This window comes from Corvus brachyrhynchos, unplaced genomic scaffold (genome assembly GCF_000691975.1).
Source record: "Corvus brachyrhynchos isolate BGI_N302 unplaced genomic scaffold, ASM69197v1 scaffold56, whole genome shotgun sequence".
NCBI lineage: Eukaryota > Metazoa > Chordata > Aves > Passeriformes > Corvidae > Corvus > Corvus brachyrhynchos.
In genome coordinates, this window is record NW_008238664.1 from 10,337,512 (window position 1) to 10,355,423 (window position 17,912).

Here is a 17,912-nt window from a genome sequence, read left to right on the forward strand (position 1 = left end):
CCACGCACCGCGCGCCCCCGCGGTTCCCGTGCGGTTCCCTGCGCCTGGGCTGAGCTGACGGCGGGGAAAACCTGCTGGGAGCCGGGTTCAGGCAGAAGAGCCAGCACCGGGGCTGGGGCTGTCGCTCCGTCTGACTCCGCGGAGCTGCGAGAGTTTGTCAGCTGCGGCTTTGCTTCGGGGATGTACCTGCCTTGGCCGGGCTCTTGCAAGCAGGAGCCCCACGGGGGTGCTGGAAAGCGTTCGCTTTTGGCCTTTCCAGCTGCTGGTTGGAACTGACCTGCTTCCGTGCTTTCCTTACCTTTCCTCCCCCGTTTCTTGACCGCTGCCAATTTAACGGCTAAAAGAGCTCCAAGGCAAATTCCTGGTTCAGAACAAGAGCACCTCGTGTTTAAGGGAATTGCTCGTATTTATATCTGCCTGCACGGTGGTGTGCTAACTTAGTACTTTTGTTCAGCCCTCTGTTAGTAGATTCCTTTCTTGTCTGCCTAAAGACGAGAACAGGAGTCGTTTCTGCATTGAAAACGTGTCGTGTAAATTATGATGTATTGGATGGAAACAGGGCTAATTGTAGGGTTAAACGGGAAGCAGCGAAGTGCTTCCTGTAGGGATTGGGGTGGTGGGTGTTCTGAAGAAAAAGCAATACACAGTCATCAAGCAGAAAAATCAGTGCAGTTCTCAGTGTTTTCCTCTCAAATATGTCAAATTGTTATTAACTCCAGTGTTAATTAAGTTTCCGAACTCTCATTGCTAATCAGAATTTACTGGAAAATGAAAAGCGGTTTAATGCATCTTTCTGCTTCATTTAAAACAGTCCTGTTTTTAATATATGTGACAGAACGGATTTTGTTTAGATTTTGAAAAGCATGTAATAAAGCAGGATATCTCTGCTTAACAGCTGCATTGTATGTTCCAGTTTTAAGTAGTGCCGCTGATAGTGCAGTTCACCCCTAATCTTTCAAGAGTTAAACAGCTGTGCAAACAAAGTAAGTGTTAGGGGGTGCTCAAGAGCTTAAAGCTGTTAAAATTTGATACGGTACTAAGTTTCAGAAAGCTGGGTAGATTTTTCAGTACTAAATAGTGATTTCGGGATGTTTAGATCTTAGGTGGTATGACTAAATAAGCTTTATGTGTACCTTGTAGTGCTTATGGGAAAGGTGAGGACAAAGGGGTTCTGGTGAACAAAGTAAGCAAAAGAGAAAGGGATGCTGAGGAATATCAGAAAAGAAAGTGGGACAGTTTCATGGCAAATCTAAATTTTAGCAAGTTTTTTCAAGAGGGAGGCATATAGAGTAATAGTGGGCAGGAAGAGGGAAGATGAGGGGTATTTAAGAGAGGATGAAGAGTATTTTGTGTGTGATGTATTATGTGAAGGTAAAAAAATAAATGGGGAGCAGGTGAAACAAGATTAGAGATTCATGATCCTGCTGACAGCATCATGACAGCTTTTGACATTTCAGTTTAGGAGTTCCTATGCAAGGTATGACAAGGCTGAAGACTGCTAGAAGAAAGTTCTGAAGATTTAATATCCCTCTCTTTTTATTGCTATAGAACATAGTGCCTGTAACATATAGGCATTCTTTATAAAGCTAATGCTCACATAAAAACTTACCAATCCTGTATTTTAATTTCAGTCCTATGATCTGTAGAATCTATTTCCTACACTGAAATTATTTAATTGTGAATTCCGTCCTTACTCCGGTTTGTGCTATGTAACCCAGCTTTCTGTTTGGTAACACAGCGTTTCAGTAAAAATGTTATTGTCAGTCAAGGCTTCAGGTGGAACTTGAAATGCTAGAAATCTTTTCTTCACTTTGACTTGAAGGGCCTGAGTGCCTCTCTTTTAATGTACCTTTAGGACAAAACAACATGGTACACCATCATCTGTATTGCTTTAATATTATTTTAAGTAGGATTTGCAGGCGTATTCTTGATATGCAGGGCTCTCTCTAAGACAGATACTGTGCTATTTGAGGGGACTGTGGTATGGGGAGAAACGCCAAACATGGCTTCTCTCCAAGGACAGAAGTTGCAAAAGGTCTGAGATTGATAACCCAGCCTTAACCTCACTCCAGTTTACCTTTTGCCTTTCTAAATAGCGCGGTGCATATTCAGTGTCTTGCTGCCTGTCTTTTCTATTTCCTCTACAAAATTCTTTCAGTTACATCTCAGTCCAGAGCTGAACATAATTCTATGATGGAGTTCTGCCACAGCTATTGCTTACATGTTTTAAAACGTATATGTAAATCTGGAATTGTTGGAACTAAGGAACTATAGCACTTTTAAAAAATACTTTTGCATAATTTAAAGATTATCTCATTGTAGTGATCAGCCCATATGTTGGCTTCAATCTTCACTTACAGCTATACTCCTGCCATTGCTTTCTCATATACTGCACAAGATATATTTATATATTCACACTATAAATGATGCCAGTGAATGTCCATTTACTCGTTTTCTGCCTGAAAGTATTATGCTGGCTTCAAGTATGTGCTTTGCCTTTAAAAGGAAAAAACAAAAGCTCAGAGTTATGAGTTTGACATTTATTATTTCTTGCTGAAGAAACAGTCCTTATATGTGAATCTATAGAGCTTATTTAATGTGGGCAGGACGTATAGCTTAGGCTTGAAATTGGATTTGACAACAACAATGAGAAAAATGTATTTTAATGTCAGAAATGTAGTTCAAATGGAAAAAAATATAGCAGGAACAGAATAAACAAAATCAACATGACTTTTCCAATCAAACTTCACTGCTTTCAAGGATTGAAAAAAAAATGAGGCCTACAGGGTTTAATGTCCCTTTAACCCTTGGATATGTCAAGTCTCATTAGAGTTACTCAGCTCTGTCTCTGCATGTGATCTTAAAAGGTTGTTTATTCATCTCTTGTCCTTACTCTGAAGTTATCCCTGACTTTCCTGTTTTATTTCAATAAGTCAGCGAACAACCTAAGATTTTGAAATTGATGTTTTCCTTTTGCAGTTTAATTAGGATGTTTTCTAAAACTGTAGTGGCTTGGAAACCACAGTTTTCCCTTGTACTTTAAAAACTACATGTGTTATCTTCCGGGATGTTATGACTCCTTCCTTTTTTTGTTTCTTTTGAGCATTGTGGCACCTGAGAAAATCAGAGCCTCTGCATAATGAGAAAATAAATAAACATTTGCAGGAAATAAATTAATGATCTCGCAATACTTTTTTGAGGTGTTTACGTAATGAAACTTCTTTCTGTAACTGAAAACAAAGTAAATGACCTGAAAAGCCTTGTAATGACTCTTTAAATTTTAGGCTGCTGAAGAACAGGAGTTTTAAAATACTTTATCTGTTTCTCTCTGCACTGTATTGAGTGCCAGTGCAATAATCTCTCAGTGTATCCCAAACACAGCAGTAATTATCTTTCTCCCTACTTGTTCTTTAAAAGCCAGATTGGCTTTCTTGTTTTGAGTCTGTGAGTTGTAGTGTTTTATGCCAGAAGTAGTCTTAGGAACAGTAAATTGGCTGTTGGAGCAAGCTCTTCCTTCATGTAAGAAAAAACAGCACATTGATCTCTTGGTAGATACCTTCCAGGCATCATATTATTTTCATGTATAGCCTACAGATGAGATTTCCTATATCTGAGAATACAGTGTGCGTAAGTAAACAGGGTGCCACAAGAAAGCCAATGCATGTGTTTGCTCTAGACCAGCTGCTGAGCAGTAACTGTTTGAAGCCCTTTTCCTGGTGTGTGTGAAATAGATCTTCTAGGAGTAGTATGTGAAGTATATGTTACCTTGTAGGTGAAAAGGAACAAACTGCCTTATATACTGTGTGGTAAGATAAGATTATTCATTTGACCAGCTTCTATAAAGTAGCAGCTTTGTTAAATTCACACCTTGGCTTATGCCACAGTAATTTGATTGTGTACCCATACCTTAAGCTTAGGCTCAGCTGCTGTCAAAATCTGATGCCACACTGATTCATTGTTGTACTGTCTTCCTACTGTTCTGTGGTTCAGAAAGGACATTACTTCAGGGTGAGTTGCAGGATCTTGCCCAGGGTACCTCTTGGGTGACTTGAGATAGTTTCATAGGGCATCCTGAATACCAGGAGGGGAGCCTCTGTTCATATGAAGCATTGTAAGGAAAGGAATATCGAGTTATGTTAGCTTGGCAGTGTCTAGAACCATTTGTCCCCTTTTCATGGACAGATGCAAGTCAACATGACTTGTTCCTGTTCTTTTGTTGTTCCTAAATATAGGAGTTAGTAACATCATCTCAAAGGTATTGGCATAAAAATTACCTGGGAAAAATACTCCTTTAGCAACAGTAGAGTTTATTGCAGAAGGTATAGTGCTATTTGATTTTTTGCCTCAGTTCACCTTCGTATATCATTGTTTCTCCTTATTCCTATGTAGGGCAGGAAAGATGTCAAGAGGTAAAAATTTGAGAAGGATTTAAAGCTGTGTAATAGTAATGCTTAAGATTGCAATGTCTTACTGGCTTTTCTGCTCATTCTCATGATAGTGCGTAGGAGAAGATACACAAGTGTTTTTAAGTGAGGTCCTCAGTTGTCAAATCCTATCATCTGAAGAACAGAAATGGGGGAGCACTTAGGGCCAAAGGATTGAGAGTAGAAGTTGCTTCAGGATGTTCACATCCTCCTCTAAAACAAATCAAAGGAAGAACAGGAGCACTTACCAGTCAAGCAATAACAAGTGTTGGTCACAGAGGAGATCAGCAGGATGAGAATGGGTGTTGCTTTTTCCTCAGAATGCTGAAGGACATAATTCACCAGGGAGATAAATGTCTGTTTTCTGTGCTGTGACCTGAAGTCAGACGAAGAGCATGTGCATTGATCTGCATGGGTGCTGCTAATGGCAATTTGTTGTTAGAAAAATAATGCCCTTTTAAATCCAACTTTTTTAAGGGGGTTAGGTGTTGGTATTTTTAAGCACCCTTTTTTTTTTCCCTTCAGCACTGAGCATGGTGTTGGCTGTTCCTACGTGAGCAGCAGATTTCCTGTTGGTGATGGCAGCATTGCTAGTCACTTTATTTATGGATTTCTTCCTTTGCATAGTCAAACAAGTTGGAGGATATCTCCTTGACAGTTTCTCTGGCTCTTTAACATTTAATCTGTTTATGCAAATAAAATTTTGTATTTCTGCTCTTAGATTTGCATTTATTACTGGAATCACTGGATGCAGGGATTCTCTTTGAGAAATGAGTTAAGATTGGAGGGGGGAGGAGGGAAAGTCATAGTGATTCTCCAGTTTCCTGAGTGAGACAGGCTAGAGAATCCAATGTCCAGTCCAAAGGTTCCTCTGAAAATCCTAAATGTGTCAGAAAGTGAGTTTAAGTTGTCTGTAAGCGCTTGTGGCTCCCCCACAAGGCTAGGCGAGGTGTTTCTGTAGTTAATTATCCGTTGGGTTTCATAATAATTTTAGAGCTTTGTTTCTAGTTTGAACTTGTCAAACCTCACTGGTCAGCTATGGAATTTCATCGGGGTTAGTGTTTTGGGGTTGGTTGTTTGTTTGTTTTTGTTTGTTTTTGGGGTTTTTTGATTCAAGAGCCATCTGTTATCAAAAATATTTCACTTGTGCATAAGTATATATTCTATTACAATTTTACTTTTTAAATTCTTGGTTAAATTAACCAGGATGAGCCTCCTTGGGATTTGAAGCATAATTTTTAGACCTTGGATACTTCTGTAGTTATTTCAGAGATTGCCAGAAGGTGACATAACATTTCACTAACAGTCTGGCAGGTGCTATGTACAGAAATATTTTCAACTCCCTTCATCTTTTATACTTACCAGATTATTTACTGCTTAGCTTCAGACCTGCATGGAGCTCTCATAAAAAAACTATGTACAATGATTTCCAAATTCTCTTCAATTTTTACTCTCCTCAGCATAACCAAGCATCTCTGTCCTTAGGTGAATAGTTAGTTCCATATGGCAGCAGGAAAACCCCACTGTCCAAACAACTAACCACTCCATGCATTTGCTCTATAATGCTTCCTTGATTATATTTATTGTTTTTCACCAAAGAGGCTTGCTTATGCTTGCCATTTAACAAAAATCATTCTCATATGACTTCCAGTCATTCCTTACACCTTTATATATAACAGTTGCCTCCTACTTAGTTTACTTTCTGTTCTGGATGGGAAATTGTCCCTTTTAGAGCACTGTTATGTAGAACTATGTTTTCCATCCAACAGTGAATTGGTTTATAACAACTGAACTTTAATTCTTGATTTCTAATATAAATCTACCATGTTTTAACCCTTGTCAGCTGCTGTAATTTTCTTGTAAGTATTTCATTGCTTGTATTCTTCAGAAACTTAAAGATATTTTGTTGAGGAAAACTACTGGTATGCATTCCCTTCCTGGAGTCTTTCCTCTCATGTCACATTTATGTTTGAAAGGGCTCTTCATCACATTCCTTTCTGATGGAGCGGTTGACTGCTGATCTGTATTGATACCGAGACTGTAAAGTGCTTGTTAAGACATTGACCCATATCTACTCTAGATGAAATGTGCAATCATTTTAAAGCAGACAGTGGTGTCTTTATTATCCCACACAATTTACTGGTCTCTTCTGTCTGTCTCAATGCTTTTTAGCATTGAAGTAATTTGAAAAATTCTAGTAGGCTTCAGAAATCATGCTGAATTGCACTTATTATCAGAAGTGAATTTTTCTGCTCTGTTCATTATCCAGGTTTCCACCACTGGCTTATAAATAACTGGTTTGTTTTCTTTGCATTTCTTTACATTTTCATGGTTTAGTTTTGATAAAACCATGGGGTTTTTTGATAGTTTATATTCAGGTAATAGTGTCAGGTCATAACTGCTGTTCCCTAATAAGTGCTAGTTGAAATCCCTGCAGGGTAATCTAGTTTGGTGGTATCCAAAATGTTAGGCAGTCCCACTATAGAGAGAGAAACTTCCAAGGTTTATGGACTTCAGTTTGTGAGTGGGAAAAATAATCCACAGGCTATTGCTCACCTAGCCAGTGTTTAATCTCTTGTATCTTTTTCAATCCACTTCTATTATTTGGGCATCAGGAAGGGTTCCAAAGCAGCTTGTCTCTCTCCTGTTTTCAGGGAACTTTAATAGCTTAATAAATATTACTGGACATGGCCCAGGTCTACTACTGTGTTGTGTTCTGTCACAAACTGGGTATCCCTTCCTTGTTTTTTTACTGTGGAACATGGGCTCTTTTATTGCCATCACTTCATTTTCCAACTGAATAAGCAGTTGGCTTGTTTGAAAGTGAGTGTACAGCTCTCTTCTGCTGTTTGGGATCAGTAGTTACCCACCCAAAGAGTTAATTTTATTTTTTCCTAGCAAATATTTGACTCATCTGTGTGTAGGAAACCTGCCTTTAGATGGGATACAGGAGGTGGTATAGCCTTGGCAGTAGGTGGCAGTTGGGTCACTGTTGTCAGTTGCTATAGGGAGCTGTACCTTTGGAAAGAAATTCTGGATTCCCTCTTGCAGAATTTCTTTAAAATTGTCTCTGCCATTGGGTTTACCTGTTTGCTAATGTAATGGCAGCAAGGGCAGCCATTCTAAGTGTAAGTAGTCGGTCTGGGTACCATTTAGGGATTCATGTCCTAGAAAAAGATGGTTTTACTGGTTTTGGCTCTCTGCTTAGAGTAGTGGCTTGCTGTTTAGGAAATAGTTGCAACTGAGGGCATTGGCTTTTTTTTTTCTTTTCTTTTTTTAAATTTTTTTTAAAACCCATCTAGATTTCCTTCAAACAAACAAACCCCCCACAAAACAAACCTAAACTTTGAAACTTCATTCTTGCATTTCTAGGCTAGAGATTAAGGTATAGTTGCATATCTACAGTAATAATGGTGGTAAAACACAACCAAACACCAAACCCACATTTCAAAGAGAATAATAAATCAATGGCCTACCCTATCTATTTGCATGTGAAACATTAACTAGTATGTTTTCTTGAGGGTTTTATTTAACATGTATATGACTTACTGAAAGTATACCAAAATATTGATTAAAACAAAGGTAGTAAATACAGAGGTAATATATAAATAGCGTGAGACACTTGTTTACTTTATAAACCAGTTTGCACATATCAAAAATCACTCAGAGGACTTAGAAATCTGAAATTATTCCAGCATGTGGAAATGAATAGGTCATAAATATTCTCCTGCAATATTCAGATGTTTCAGGCATACCTTAAAAAAAAGCAACCACAAAATAAGCAAACAAAAAACTCCAAAACCACAACAGGATCAAAACTGCACAGTCTCAAAGTTCCTCATGAGCTCCTTTTCCTGAGTGCTGTACACTCTCCTCAGGATTTGTAACCTTGTTGTGCCAAGTCGCTCTTAATTCATAGTAGTGGTGACTGTTTCTAGGTCAGACATGTTGGGAAGAGTAATTTTAGATGAGGCACAGAAATAGTGTTTTACAATAGAAAGGTACTCCCTTGCTAGAAATTACTGCATTAACTTCATACCACAGACCAACTGAACTGTTGGTAGTGACATGGCAATTTTCTAACTGGTACAGCAATTCATCTCACTATTGTTTGAAGAGGAGAGGAAGGGAACGAGGAATTTTAGGTTACACATTTCTCTGGGTGGTGGAGGAAGGGTCTGAACTGCCCTGGTCATTAGTCTAGCTGTCCCATTAACTTCATGGCTTATTATACGTGTGGTGCTTACCGTACTCGCCCCGTTTTACAATGGTATTACAGTTAAAACTGCAAAACCAGGCAAAGCTGCTTTGCTTTTCTTGGCATCAGACTTCAGCATCTGAGCGAGTATGTGTACTATACGTTAAACTGTTTACAAAAAGAAGTTGAAAACTTTCCCTACCACTCCTTGATGTGCCTATTAAAACAAAGGCAACTAGTAAAAAAGTGGTGTTAGGGATGAGAGGCATGCTTTTAACAGAAAAATGGATCCATGCAGACATTGAGATCTTGTAGATCGCAAGTTAAATGTTACAAAACTTTTTATAATACTGCATTGCAGGTGAAGTTGTTCTGTGGGCAGTGGTGAATAAAGTCTTTGTTTTCCATCTTTTCTAGAAATTAAGAAGCCACCCGTGGCCCCCAAACCAAAATTTGTCCTAGGACACAAGGCAGCACCTCCACCTGTTGCACCAAAGCCTGATATTGTACTTTCTGGTGGGATACAAGCAGCAAGGAAAACCAAGCCAGTGATTGCACCGAAACCAAAGGTTCTCAAGAGCTCCTCCATTCCAGAAGTTAAACCTCCATCATCTACACAAAAAAGCACAAAAAGCTTTGAGGAGCACAGGGAAGATTCTTCTCAAACTCTAGACCATTTGAACTATAAAAATGAAACCTCAGAAGGGAGTACTGGAAACACAGCATATATTCTACCTGTGTCATCTTGCAAATTTGAATGCCTTCATAAACTTGGAAATGGAGAGAACACCTGTAAAACTCAGATCATTCTTGAGCACTTTGACACCTTAGAGAACATCAAACTTGGTGAAAGAAATGCACTATCTCTGGGGGATAGTCACAATGAAAAACTGGGAAATAGAAGTCAGGTGGTTTTGAAAGCCAGCATTTTGGAAGAGAAACTTAAAGATGTCCTAACTCATGGTGTGTTTTCTAACAGCAGTCCTGTGAGGCACAAGTATGCAGACAAACTTGACAGAGGGGATGGCAGCAGTTCCAAGAATGATGTTAAAATAGAGTTTATGGAATTTGTACAGTCTTCGTCATCTTCTGAGGTAGCTAAAGGGAAGCAACAAAATGCTGATGAGTTTCAGATGTCTGAAATTTGTCCTAGTTTGACTGAAAATAATCACAGTTGTTCTTCCCCATTGGACAAGGAAATCCTAGAGAATGAAAACTTAAGTAGTAATAGGATGTTTTCAGTTGAAGTAGGGATGAAAGCAGATGCTGATAAAACCTCCCGTGACACATCTTCAGTCCTGAGCTCCAAAGTGCTTCCTATCCCTAAACCAAGAAAGCCACGTGCTGCATGTCTAGTACGTCAGGATGGCATAGACACCACAGGAGAAGGAACAAAGGAACCATCTAGTTCAGAGAAAGATTCTTGCGGGGTTGCGGACCAAGGCATAAAAAAGCCAGCAAAAATTAATGTCCTTGGTCAAAGTGTTTGTTATAACAATAATGTAGAAGTGTTTCATCCAGAAAAATGTGAGGTAACTCAAAGCAATGCAGAAAAAATGCCTCAGGTAAAGGAACCTGCTGTGAAAGAGTCAGCTTCACAAAATCTTTTGCCTCAGTTTTCACAAAGAAGTCCTGATTTGATGGGAAGTGTTGAATCTTCTTTAAATGCAGACCACAACTCCATGGATGAGAGAACAGATGACACCAGTTGGCCAGGTGCTGTGGACAAAAGGACTAACTTTGTCAGGTGTGATACCTTGTCCATGAGTTTGCCAAAGCAGCTCAAACTGACAAGCAGTCAGCACTCATCTGCTTCCAACAGCCTCCATGTTTCACCGCAAAACTTGGAAGAGAAAGAAGTTAAAATAAAGGATGGGAGTTCTCCGAAAGTTGTTCCTAAGAAACCACAGAGGCATGGCCTTCCAGCTGCTGGCCTGCTGAAAAAAGCTGCATCAGCAGAGCTTGTGGACAAAAGTTCTTACACCTCCAGTGAGGACAAATCGAACAGCCTTCTAGAAGGATCTCGCTTTGCACATCCACGAGCCAAGGAGCAGGATGCACTTTCGTCCTGTGACATACCCAAACGTTCTTCTGAAAAACCCGTCTGGAAGTTACCTCATCCTATTCTTCCATTTTCAGGAAATTCTGAATCATTAAAAACTGCTACCAGCTTCAGCCACTTGACTGTTGTGACGAAGCCTAGGGCCAAGTCTCTCTCTGCTGTGGACATGGACAGGACAGACAAGCCCTGCAAAGACCATCACAAGAAAAACAGCTTCAAAAAGCTTCTGAACATGAAACTGTCAGTTTGCTTAAAGAAAAGTGACTTTCAAAAATTTCTGTCTAAAGGCAGCCAGTCAGTGGAGAGTGCTACTGCCAACCTTTCCAGTGGGGATGGGTATGGAAATAACAACAGGAATGTAGGGTCTGTAGGCAGTGAAAGAAAAGCTAAATCTGCCAAGGCACATTCTGTAGAAATAAGTAGTCCAGCATCACAGAAGAAGAGGCAGAGAAACAGAAGTCAACCTGAGATGCGAAATAATCAAAGGCTGGAGTATTTAGATAGGCATGTACTTGTGGGAGAGAATTTGTCCCAAATGCATTTGAATTCTGCAACCAGCACTTGTGCTCCAGAGTATGAGAATGTGCGTCACTATGAGGAAATACCTGAGTATGAGAACTTGCCTTTTGCTATGGGTGCTAGGAGAAATCTCTGCTCTGAGTGGCAGAACTCCAGCAGCGTGGAAGAGCAGAGCACTGACTTCTATGAATTTGAGGAGCCTTGTGAAGCTACAAGCAGGTGTTGGAGACTTGACAGGTAAAATAAAGAGAAAAGGGAAGTTAAACAGCTGCATTGTAACTCTGTTGGTTGTAAATATGTTTAAATGATAGCTTGAGAGGCTGTACCCCTTTTGCTAGATGTCAGCAGGACAGTTGTTCCTGTATATCTTTCTGTATGCTTTTGTTGTTTGAAAACTGCTTGCACTTGGCGATGAGTCAAGAGGAAAAGTAAGCTAGTTATTCCTCATATATTCCTCAAAATTTGTGAAATTTTTCCTGGTTTAATTAAAGCAAATCAAACACAGTCATGTATTTGTATCCAAGAATACTTCAATGGGGAGGAATGAACCTTACCAGTCTCACAATGAACTGGAATAGCTATCCATAGAGTGCATAGTTGCTAGGTTTGTAGGGGGAATTAATATATTTTTAGATCAGTTGATAGAGCTGGGAAAAGCAGACAAGCTTTTAGGTATGCAAATTCTTCATCAGGTCTGGAAAGCTTTTTTGGGTATAACAGAAGCTACTGCTTCTCCCTAAATACAATGAGTTCTTCTGTATCTGCCTGTGCTCCCAGCAAAGGTGGTAGTAGTACACAATTTCTGTGTGACTCACAGAATATTAGTGTGATGGTGTTTGGTAACTCTGCAGGTTGCTGCTGTGTTTCTTTAGCTCAGGAGGTGGTGGAGACAGGTAAGGTCAGCAGATTCAAAGATATGTTGGATATGTTCATAGATATGAGGAAACGTCCTCCAGTTGCGCCAGGGAGGTTTAGATTGGATATTAGGGAAAATTTATTCACTGAAAGGGTGGGCGGTCAGGCATTGGAATAGGCTGCCTACATAAGTGGTGGAATCACTGTCCCTGGAAATGTTAAAGAAATGTCTGCCTGTGGCACTTGGGGACATGGTTTAGTGGTGAACATGGCAGTGCTGGGTTAACAGTTGGGCTGAATGAACTTTGAGGTATTTTCCAGTCTTAATGATTCTGTGATTCTATGTCCACATTGGATGGTAAATGGAATAGGCAGGAACAGATCTTTTAATATTTGTGACTGGATGCTGAGAAGAGAAATCAGCCACAGAGTGTAGCCAGACTCATGTGTTCTCCCTAAACAGCATCACTTAGTGTGTCTGTCAGTGTGGTGACAGGTAAAGCATTGTTTTGACCCAATATGGTATCACGCAGTTTCTTAACTTCAGCTAATCAGTTTGTCTTACAGATCCTAAAGATTTATCTCAAACCAGCAATAAGGGTTTGAATGAAATATGCAGCCTGTATATTTCAAAGTCCCCAGCAAACTTCTTCACACTATTGCGAACATATGCATAACAAGAATAAATGAATTAGCTTCTAGGTAGTCACATTTAACTTCATTTTTCACTGAGAGTTACTAAGCTTTGTTTCATTTTGGATGTGTGTATAGGAAACATATGCTCCAAAGAATCTGTGTTCTCTGATACAGGAAGAGACAAATATTTTAAGGGGCATCTTACGTTAATTGTTTTATAGCTAATATTATCAACCTGGGTCTGTTTGCTGGAAAATACGAAACCTTATCATGGAAACTAGGATTTCTAGTTATGGGCTAGGTACTGGTACATTTATTCAAGTGGTTTTTGAGTATATTTATAGTTTACAGCAGGGTGTTTCTTAGTTTTGTCTTTCATGTAATTTAAGTTCCTGACAGAGTGTATGCTTTTTGTTTAAGTCTAATCTTTTGAGTATCTTGCAGGGGTTTTGACCACACTCTCTTGGTATTCCCTCGATTTGTTGCACCTAAGAAGGGTGAGACCAAACTTAAATAAGGATGCATTTCATGTGTTTATGTGATTCATTTTAGTTCGTGTTGTTTTGTTCTGAATCCAGGTGAATATCTGTCTGCTTTAGGAAAAGGATAGTTTTGCTGTATGGAGCATGGTAGATGTGAGATTGCAGTTGCTCCTGAAGTGAAATTCTGTAGTTTTCTTATCTGGCTAAATGTGTGAGATTTATAGTTATTCCCTCTCCACACAAACCTTCCCCAGTACCAGTGGTGATGTAAGGGTTTAAGTGGACTCCCTGGCACATCTGTAGCTGAAGCTGCTCCCTAAGTTGGATGTTCTTGGCACAACTGGGTTTGTGTTGTTTTTCTTTAAGAAGCACACATAGAAAACCATAACCAGAGCCATTTATGTGTTTATTTTAAATCAAATTACTCAGAAACCACCTTATGGAACAAATAATGCATATAGTTACTTCAATAGATTTCAGAGAATAAAGAAATCCCTAGGGAAAAAAAAGAGGGCACAACAATACAGTAGTCTCCTGACGTGGATCAGTGCTGCTGGGAGAGCAGGGATGAGTATTCGTTTTGGCTCTGCCGTGGGAGGTGTAAGGGTCCTCACCCAGACGGGCTGGGCAGGCAGCTTCTCCAGTTTTCCCATCCAGTGTTATCTCAAATCCTTTGAAGCTTCCTTATCAATGTTGTCTTACCCTTTCTGCATAGTTCTGTAAGAGCTTTTTATCATTTCCTGGGCCAGGCAGTATTATAAAACCAGTTAGAGAAACAGTGCTGCTGTTGTTATTGAAATAATTGCCTCTCGCGTTTTCCCCAGCCTGTCAGAACACGCACTCAGCTCTTTTTCATAGATCATGGCACACAAATTCCTGTACTGCACTGCTCATGGGGATCTCAAAGCAAATTATGTTATGATTAAAGCCAGTGTACAAATGAGATTGTTCTTCTGAGAAATTCAGAAGAAATTTCAAACCAATTGCATGGTCTTTGACTTCTAGTCAAAATAGCACATATTCAATATATTAAGTCTGAATGCCAGTCTTGACGTTACCAGAAGAGTTCAATGGTGTCTTTAGCTCATGCCTCATTTCTTTCTGGAGGAAGACATAAAATTTTGATAATGGACTCAGTGCTTTGGTGGTTACTGAGAAATTTCCTCACAATCCCATCTGGTGAAACCAGCATGCTTTAATGGAGAATGGTAATAGCTTTTGACATTTTTATCTGAGCTTCGTATGTCTCATTTAATTCAGATATGTTTTGTTTGCTTGAGCCTTCCTGCAGGGAATTAAATGCAAATGGCAGGCCTGGGTAATTAATGGTAGATATCAGTTGTCAGAACTTCATTTCTGACTTACTTGATATCAACTTCCGTTCTACTGAAAAGAGAAGGCTTGGCTTTGAAAGGAAGAGAGTCAGGGTCCTGATCTGGTGTGTGAACCACTGAGGTGAAACAGGTGCTGCTGATGGGAGTCAGAATGGATTTGGTTTTTGTTACGTAGTTCAGGGGAATACTCTCAATAAAGTAAGTAGTGTCAGTACCTTGGGAGCAAATAATCTATGTTTTGTTTCCACTATACGAGAAAGAAGTCTTCTGAAATGGTGCTTCAGGGTTGTTTCTTTTGTCTGGCCTACCTGTTTGACTGCCAATTTAAAATGGATAATTTAGATGAACGTGTTTTTATGAGGACTCTATAAACAAAGTGAGTGAAGACTAGCTGCTGTGAGATAGAAAATGTGCTGTTAAGTGTAAAAGAAGTTTTAAATATCATTATCCAGTCACAGATAACAACAGGAAATGCAGCTCTCTGGATTTAGTGGGTTTTGTGGTTTTGGGTTTTTCAAGATGTTGCAAATGTACATGACTGCTAATTTATTTATAACTGTGTCATTTTGTTTCCAGCTAGGATTTTTCTTTGGGTAGGCCTGGGGAGGGGGGAGTACCATGTGACAACAATCCTTTATGATTTCAATGTTGGTTTAATTAAATATTACTTAGTATTTTCCCCACACCTGCTGGTTTAGATTAATGCATTGGTTTTCCAGAAAAGAGCATGTCAATGCAAAATGTAAGTTTAGTTTTCCATACTAAATTCTGCTTTGGTGACTGAGTCCCCAGAGGTGAATTAAGTGTCCATGAAAACCTTAGTGGAATATTGAATCTCATATTCAAATCTGTGTGGTTAAGCACTTTGCTTTGATACATATTCCTCTTTGATGTTGTGGTGGGGGTTTATTCGGGGGTTTTTGTGTGTTTTTGTGGGTTTTTTGGTGGTGGTGTTTTGGTTTTTTGTTTGGTTTGTTTTGGGGTTTTTTTTGGCACTAAATTAATAAAAGTCTGCGAGATCTAAATAGCATTTAGAATACTGTAAGTTCAAGCCCTTATGCTGAGATTTGAATGCACAAAATACATTTTAGGTATTGGAGGTGTTACACATTAAAACCCATGTCTTCTTTTTGTTGAATTCTTTGAAGGATATAACTTCCTGTTAAGTAGAGGCCAAGTATGTAGATTTTTTTTTTTTATTTCGCCTGTTTCTCAAAGATTGTAATGGATTATTTCCTGATCTGAAGAAGGTCGGTTTCTCCTTCTGCATCAGCTCTGCAGTCTTGTCTTCCAATCTCCGCTGTGTATCTAGCTGGCTTCTGCCACCCTTAGTTGTACATAAAATTCTTTCTCTGCAATTGTCCATCAGGTTTTAATGACATAGCTTTGATAACAGGCTTGTTAGGTTTCCTATCAGGCTTCGTTATCCTTGGTCATGTGTTATCGCTGGCTTTCTTTTCGTGTTCTGCTTCCTTGAGCCTGCCTTTCTTTTCCCCTCCCTCCTTTTGTCACATACACGTTGTGGTGCAGCAGGGAGGCTTCTGCCAGCTCTGAGGGCTTGTCAGTAAGGAGTGAGTCAGAGGGCTCAGATAGCTCTGCTCCCAGTCTCCTGCAAGGCTGGCTGCAGAGCCACTCTGGCAGTCCCAGCCCCAGAGCTGGGAATGGACAAGAATGGACAAAACAATTCTTGCCTATCAGATATAAGGAATAAGCCATTTTGCTGACTTCTCACTTTTTGCTCTTACAGACCATGAAGAAACAAATTCTGTAATTGTTAGGTGTGTCTAATCAGAGTCAAATCAGGGAGGCATGGAAATGTTGCTGAGAAGTGGTAGTAGTACAGTTGCCTGGGAATATTCATGTTTGAACATAAGGACTTTGGGAAGAATGCAGGCACTGGGAACCTTGGGGCTGGAATTCCTCTATTTTGTAGTGTCAAGTTAATTGTTTTGTACTACTAGGGTAGCATGTCAAACTACATGGAAGACTCGCAGTGAATTTTTTTTTACTCAGGAGAGCATATGGACTGGTTTGGGTATTCTTTTCTTTCTATCCAAGAAACTTTATGTGAGTCAGTGTCTCCATGGTCTGCTTTTCCAGTAAGAGAAGTTTTCTTTAGCATTGGAGTATCTTGCAGTTACACAGCTTTACAGGCTTTACAGTTTAGTCTGCTAAACAACCTGAAATAAAATGCATGTACTGTAAGAAGAAAATACTGGCACTCTGGAAAAATACTCAAATCTTCTAAAGCAAGCTGGTCTCGCCCCTTCCCCCCCTTTTTTAAAAAAATCAGAATAAATAGGAACTTTATTAGAACCTTAACACATTCTCATGCAAATATGTTTTTGAGATGTGCTGATTTAATCTGTTTTGAGATTAAATCAGTGGGAGAGATTCTGAGGTCTGATCCTCTCCATCTTCAATGAGGGAGAGAAACAAGTTGGAGAACTACATTTTTCCCATACTGTTATTCTGGTTTACAATCCAGTCATGAAAAGATTTGAAACATCTTATGAAATGCAAATAATTGTGAAGATCTCCAAGACAGTAATGAAAAAGAATTTTTGTCTTTGATACTTGTTGCATCCCTGTTTTCGAGAGCTCCCTCTTGATTTTGGTAAAAGAAGGAGGTGGGTGAAGAAGGCTGGCATAGCCAGGGAAATTTTTGACAGAGTTGCAGGTGCAATAATGAAAGACTTGTAGGTTATCAGGTGGTGTTACAAGCGTTACATAAAACCAGATGTGGTTTCAATTCTCAACGTTATCTTTTTATTTAGGTAGTTAGGGCTGGGTGTGCTTTTGAGTATGAGAGGCAGTAAGATGGTGGCAGTGGTGATGAGGCAGGCACTGCTGTGAGCACTGCCCAGCTGCTGGGTGAATCCTCATCCGCTCTCCAAAAGGTTTGGTGGCTACTTTGGTCACAGTCTTGCGCAGTCTAGAAAATAAGCTTGATGCTCATGCACTAAAAGAGCCATTTGGAGGGTAAACTCTGCTATCCTTTGTTTCCCACTGAGAAATGCTCACCACAGATAGCAAAAACGTCTTAACTACTGTTCCCATTGCTCCTCCGGTACAATACAAGGATGTCCTTGTCCTTCCGGTGACATTGCCCTCAACTCAGTGTGCTGGCTCTTGGCTTCAGCTGGAGGGTGGCTTAGTGTGACGTGGGGGAGCCTGAAGGAAGCAAAGCAGTGCATAAAGCTGCTGTGTCCCTTAGGCTCCTTCCTAACCCCCCTGTTCATGGGTAACAGGAACTCTGGCGTCACGCACTTTCGTAAATTCATCTGCAATGCTTTATCTTTTTCTTTCCTATTTTATTCCGCTTGTGTTTTTCCTAATTTTGGCATTCTTCATAGGTATTTCCTTTTCCTAAAGGCAGAGGAAGCTAAGTAACGCTGCATA

General features: G+C 39.7%; 1 protein-coding gene across 1 annotated transcript in view; it reads left to right on the forward strand.

The window, feature by feature from the left end:
* Positions 1-9,014: 9,014 nt before the first annotated feature.
* The window catches only part of FGD6 (FYVE, RhoGEF and PH domain containing 6), a gene marked incomplete at its 5' end in the record, with an annotated part of 63,909 nt that continues 55,011 nt past the window's right edge, over positions 9,015-17,912 (forward strand). Inside the window, one exon of the mRNA XM_017737755.1 lies at positions 9,015-11,440. Within this exon, the coding sequence (XP_017593244.1) occupies positions 9,015-11,440 (2,426 nt within the window). The remainder of the gene's footprint in view (positions 11,441-17,912) is intronic.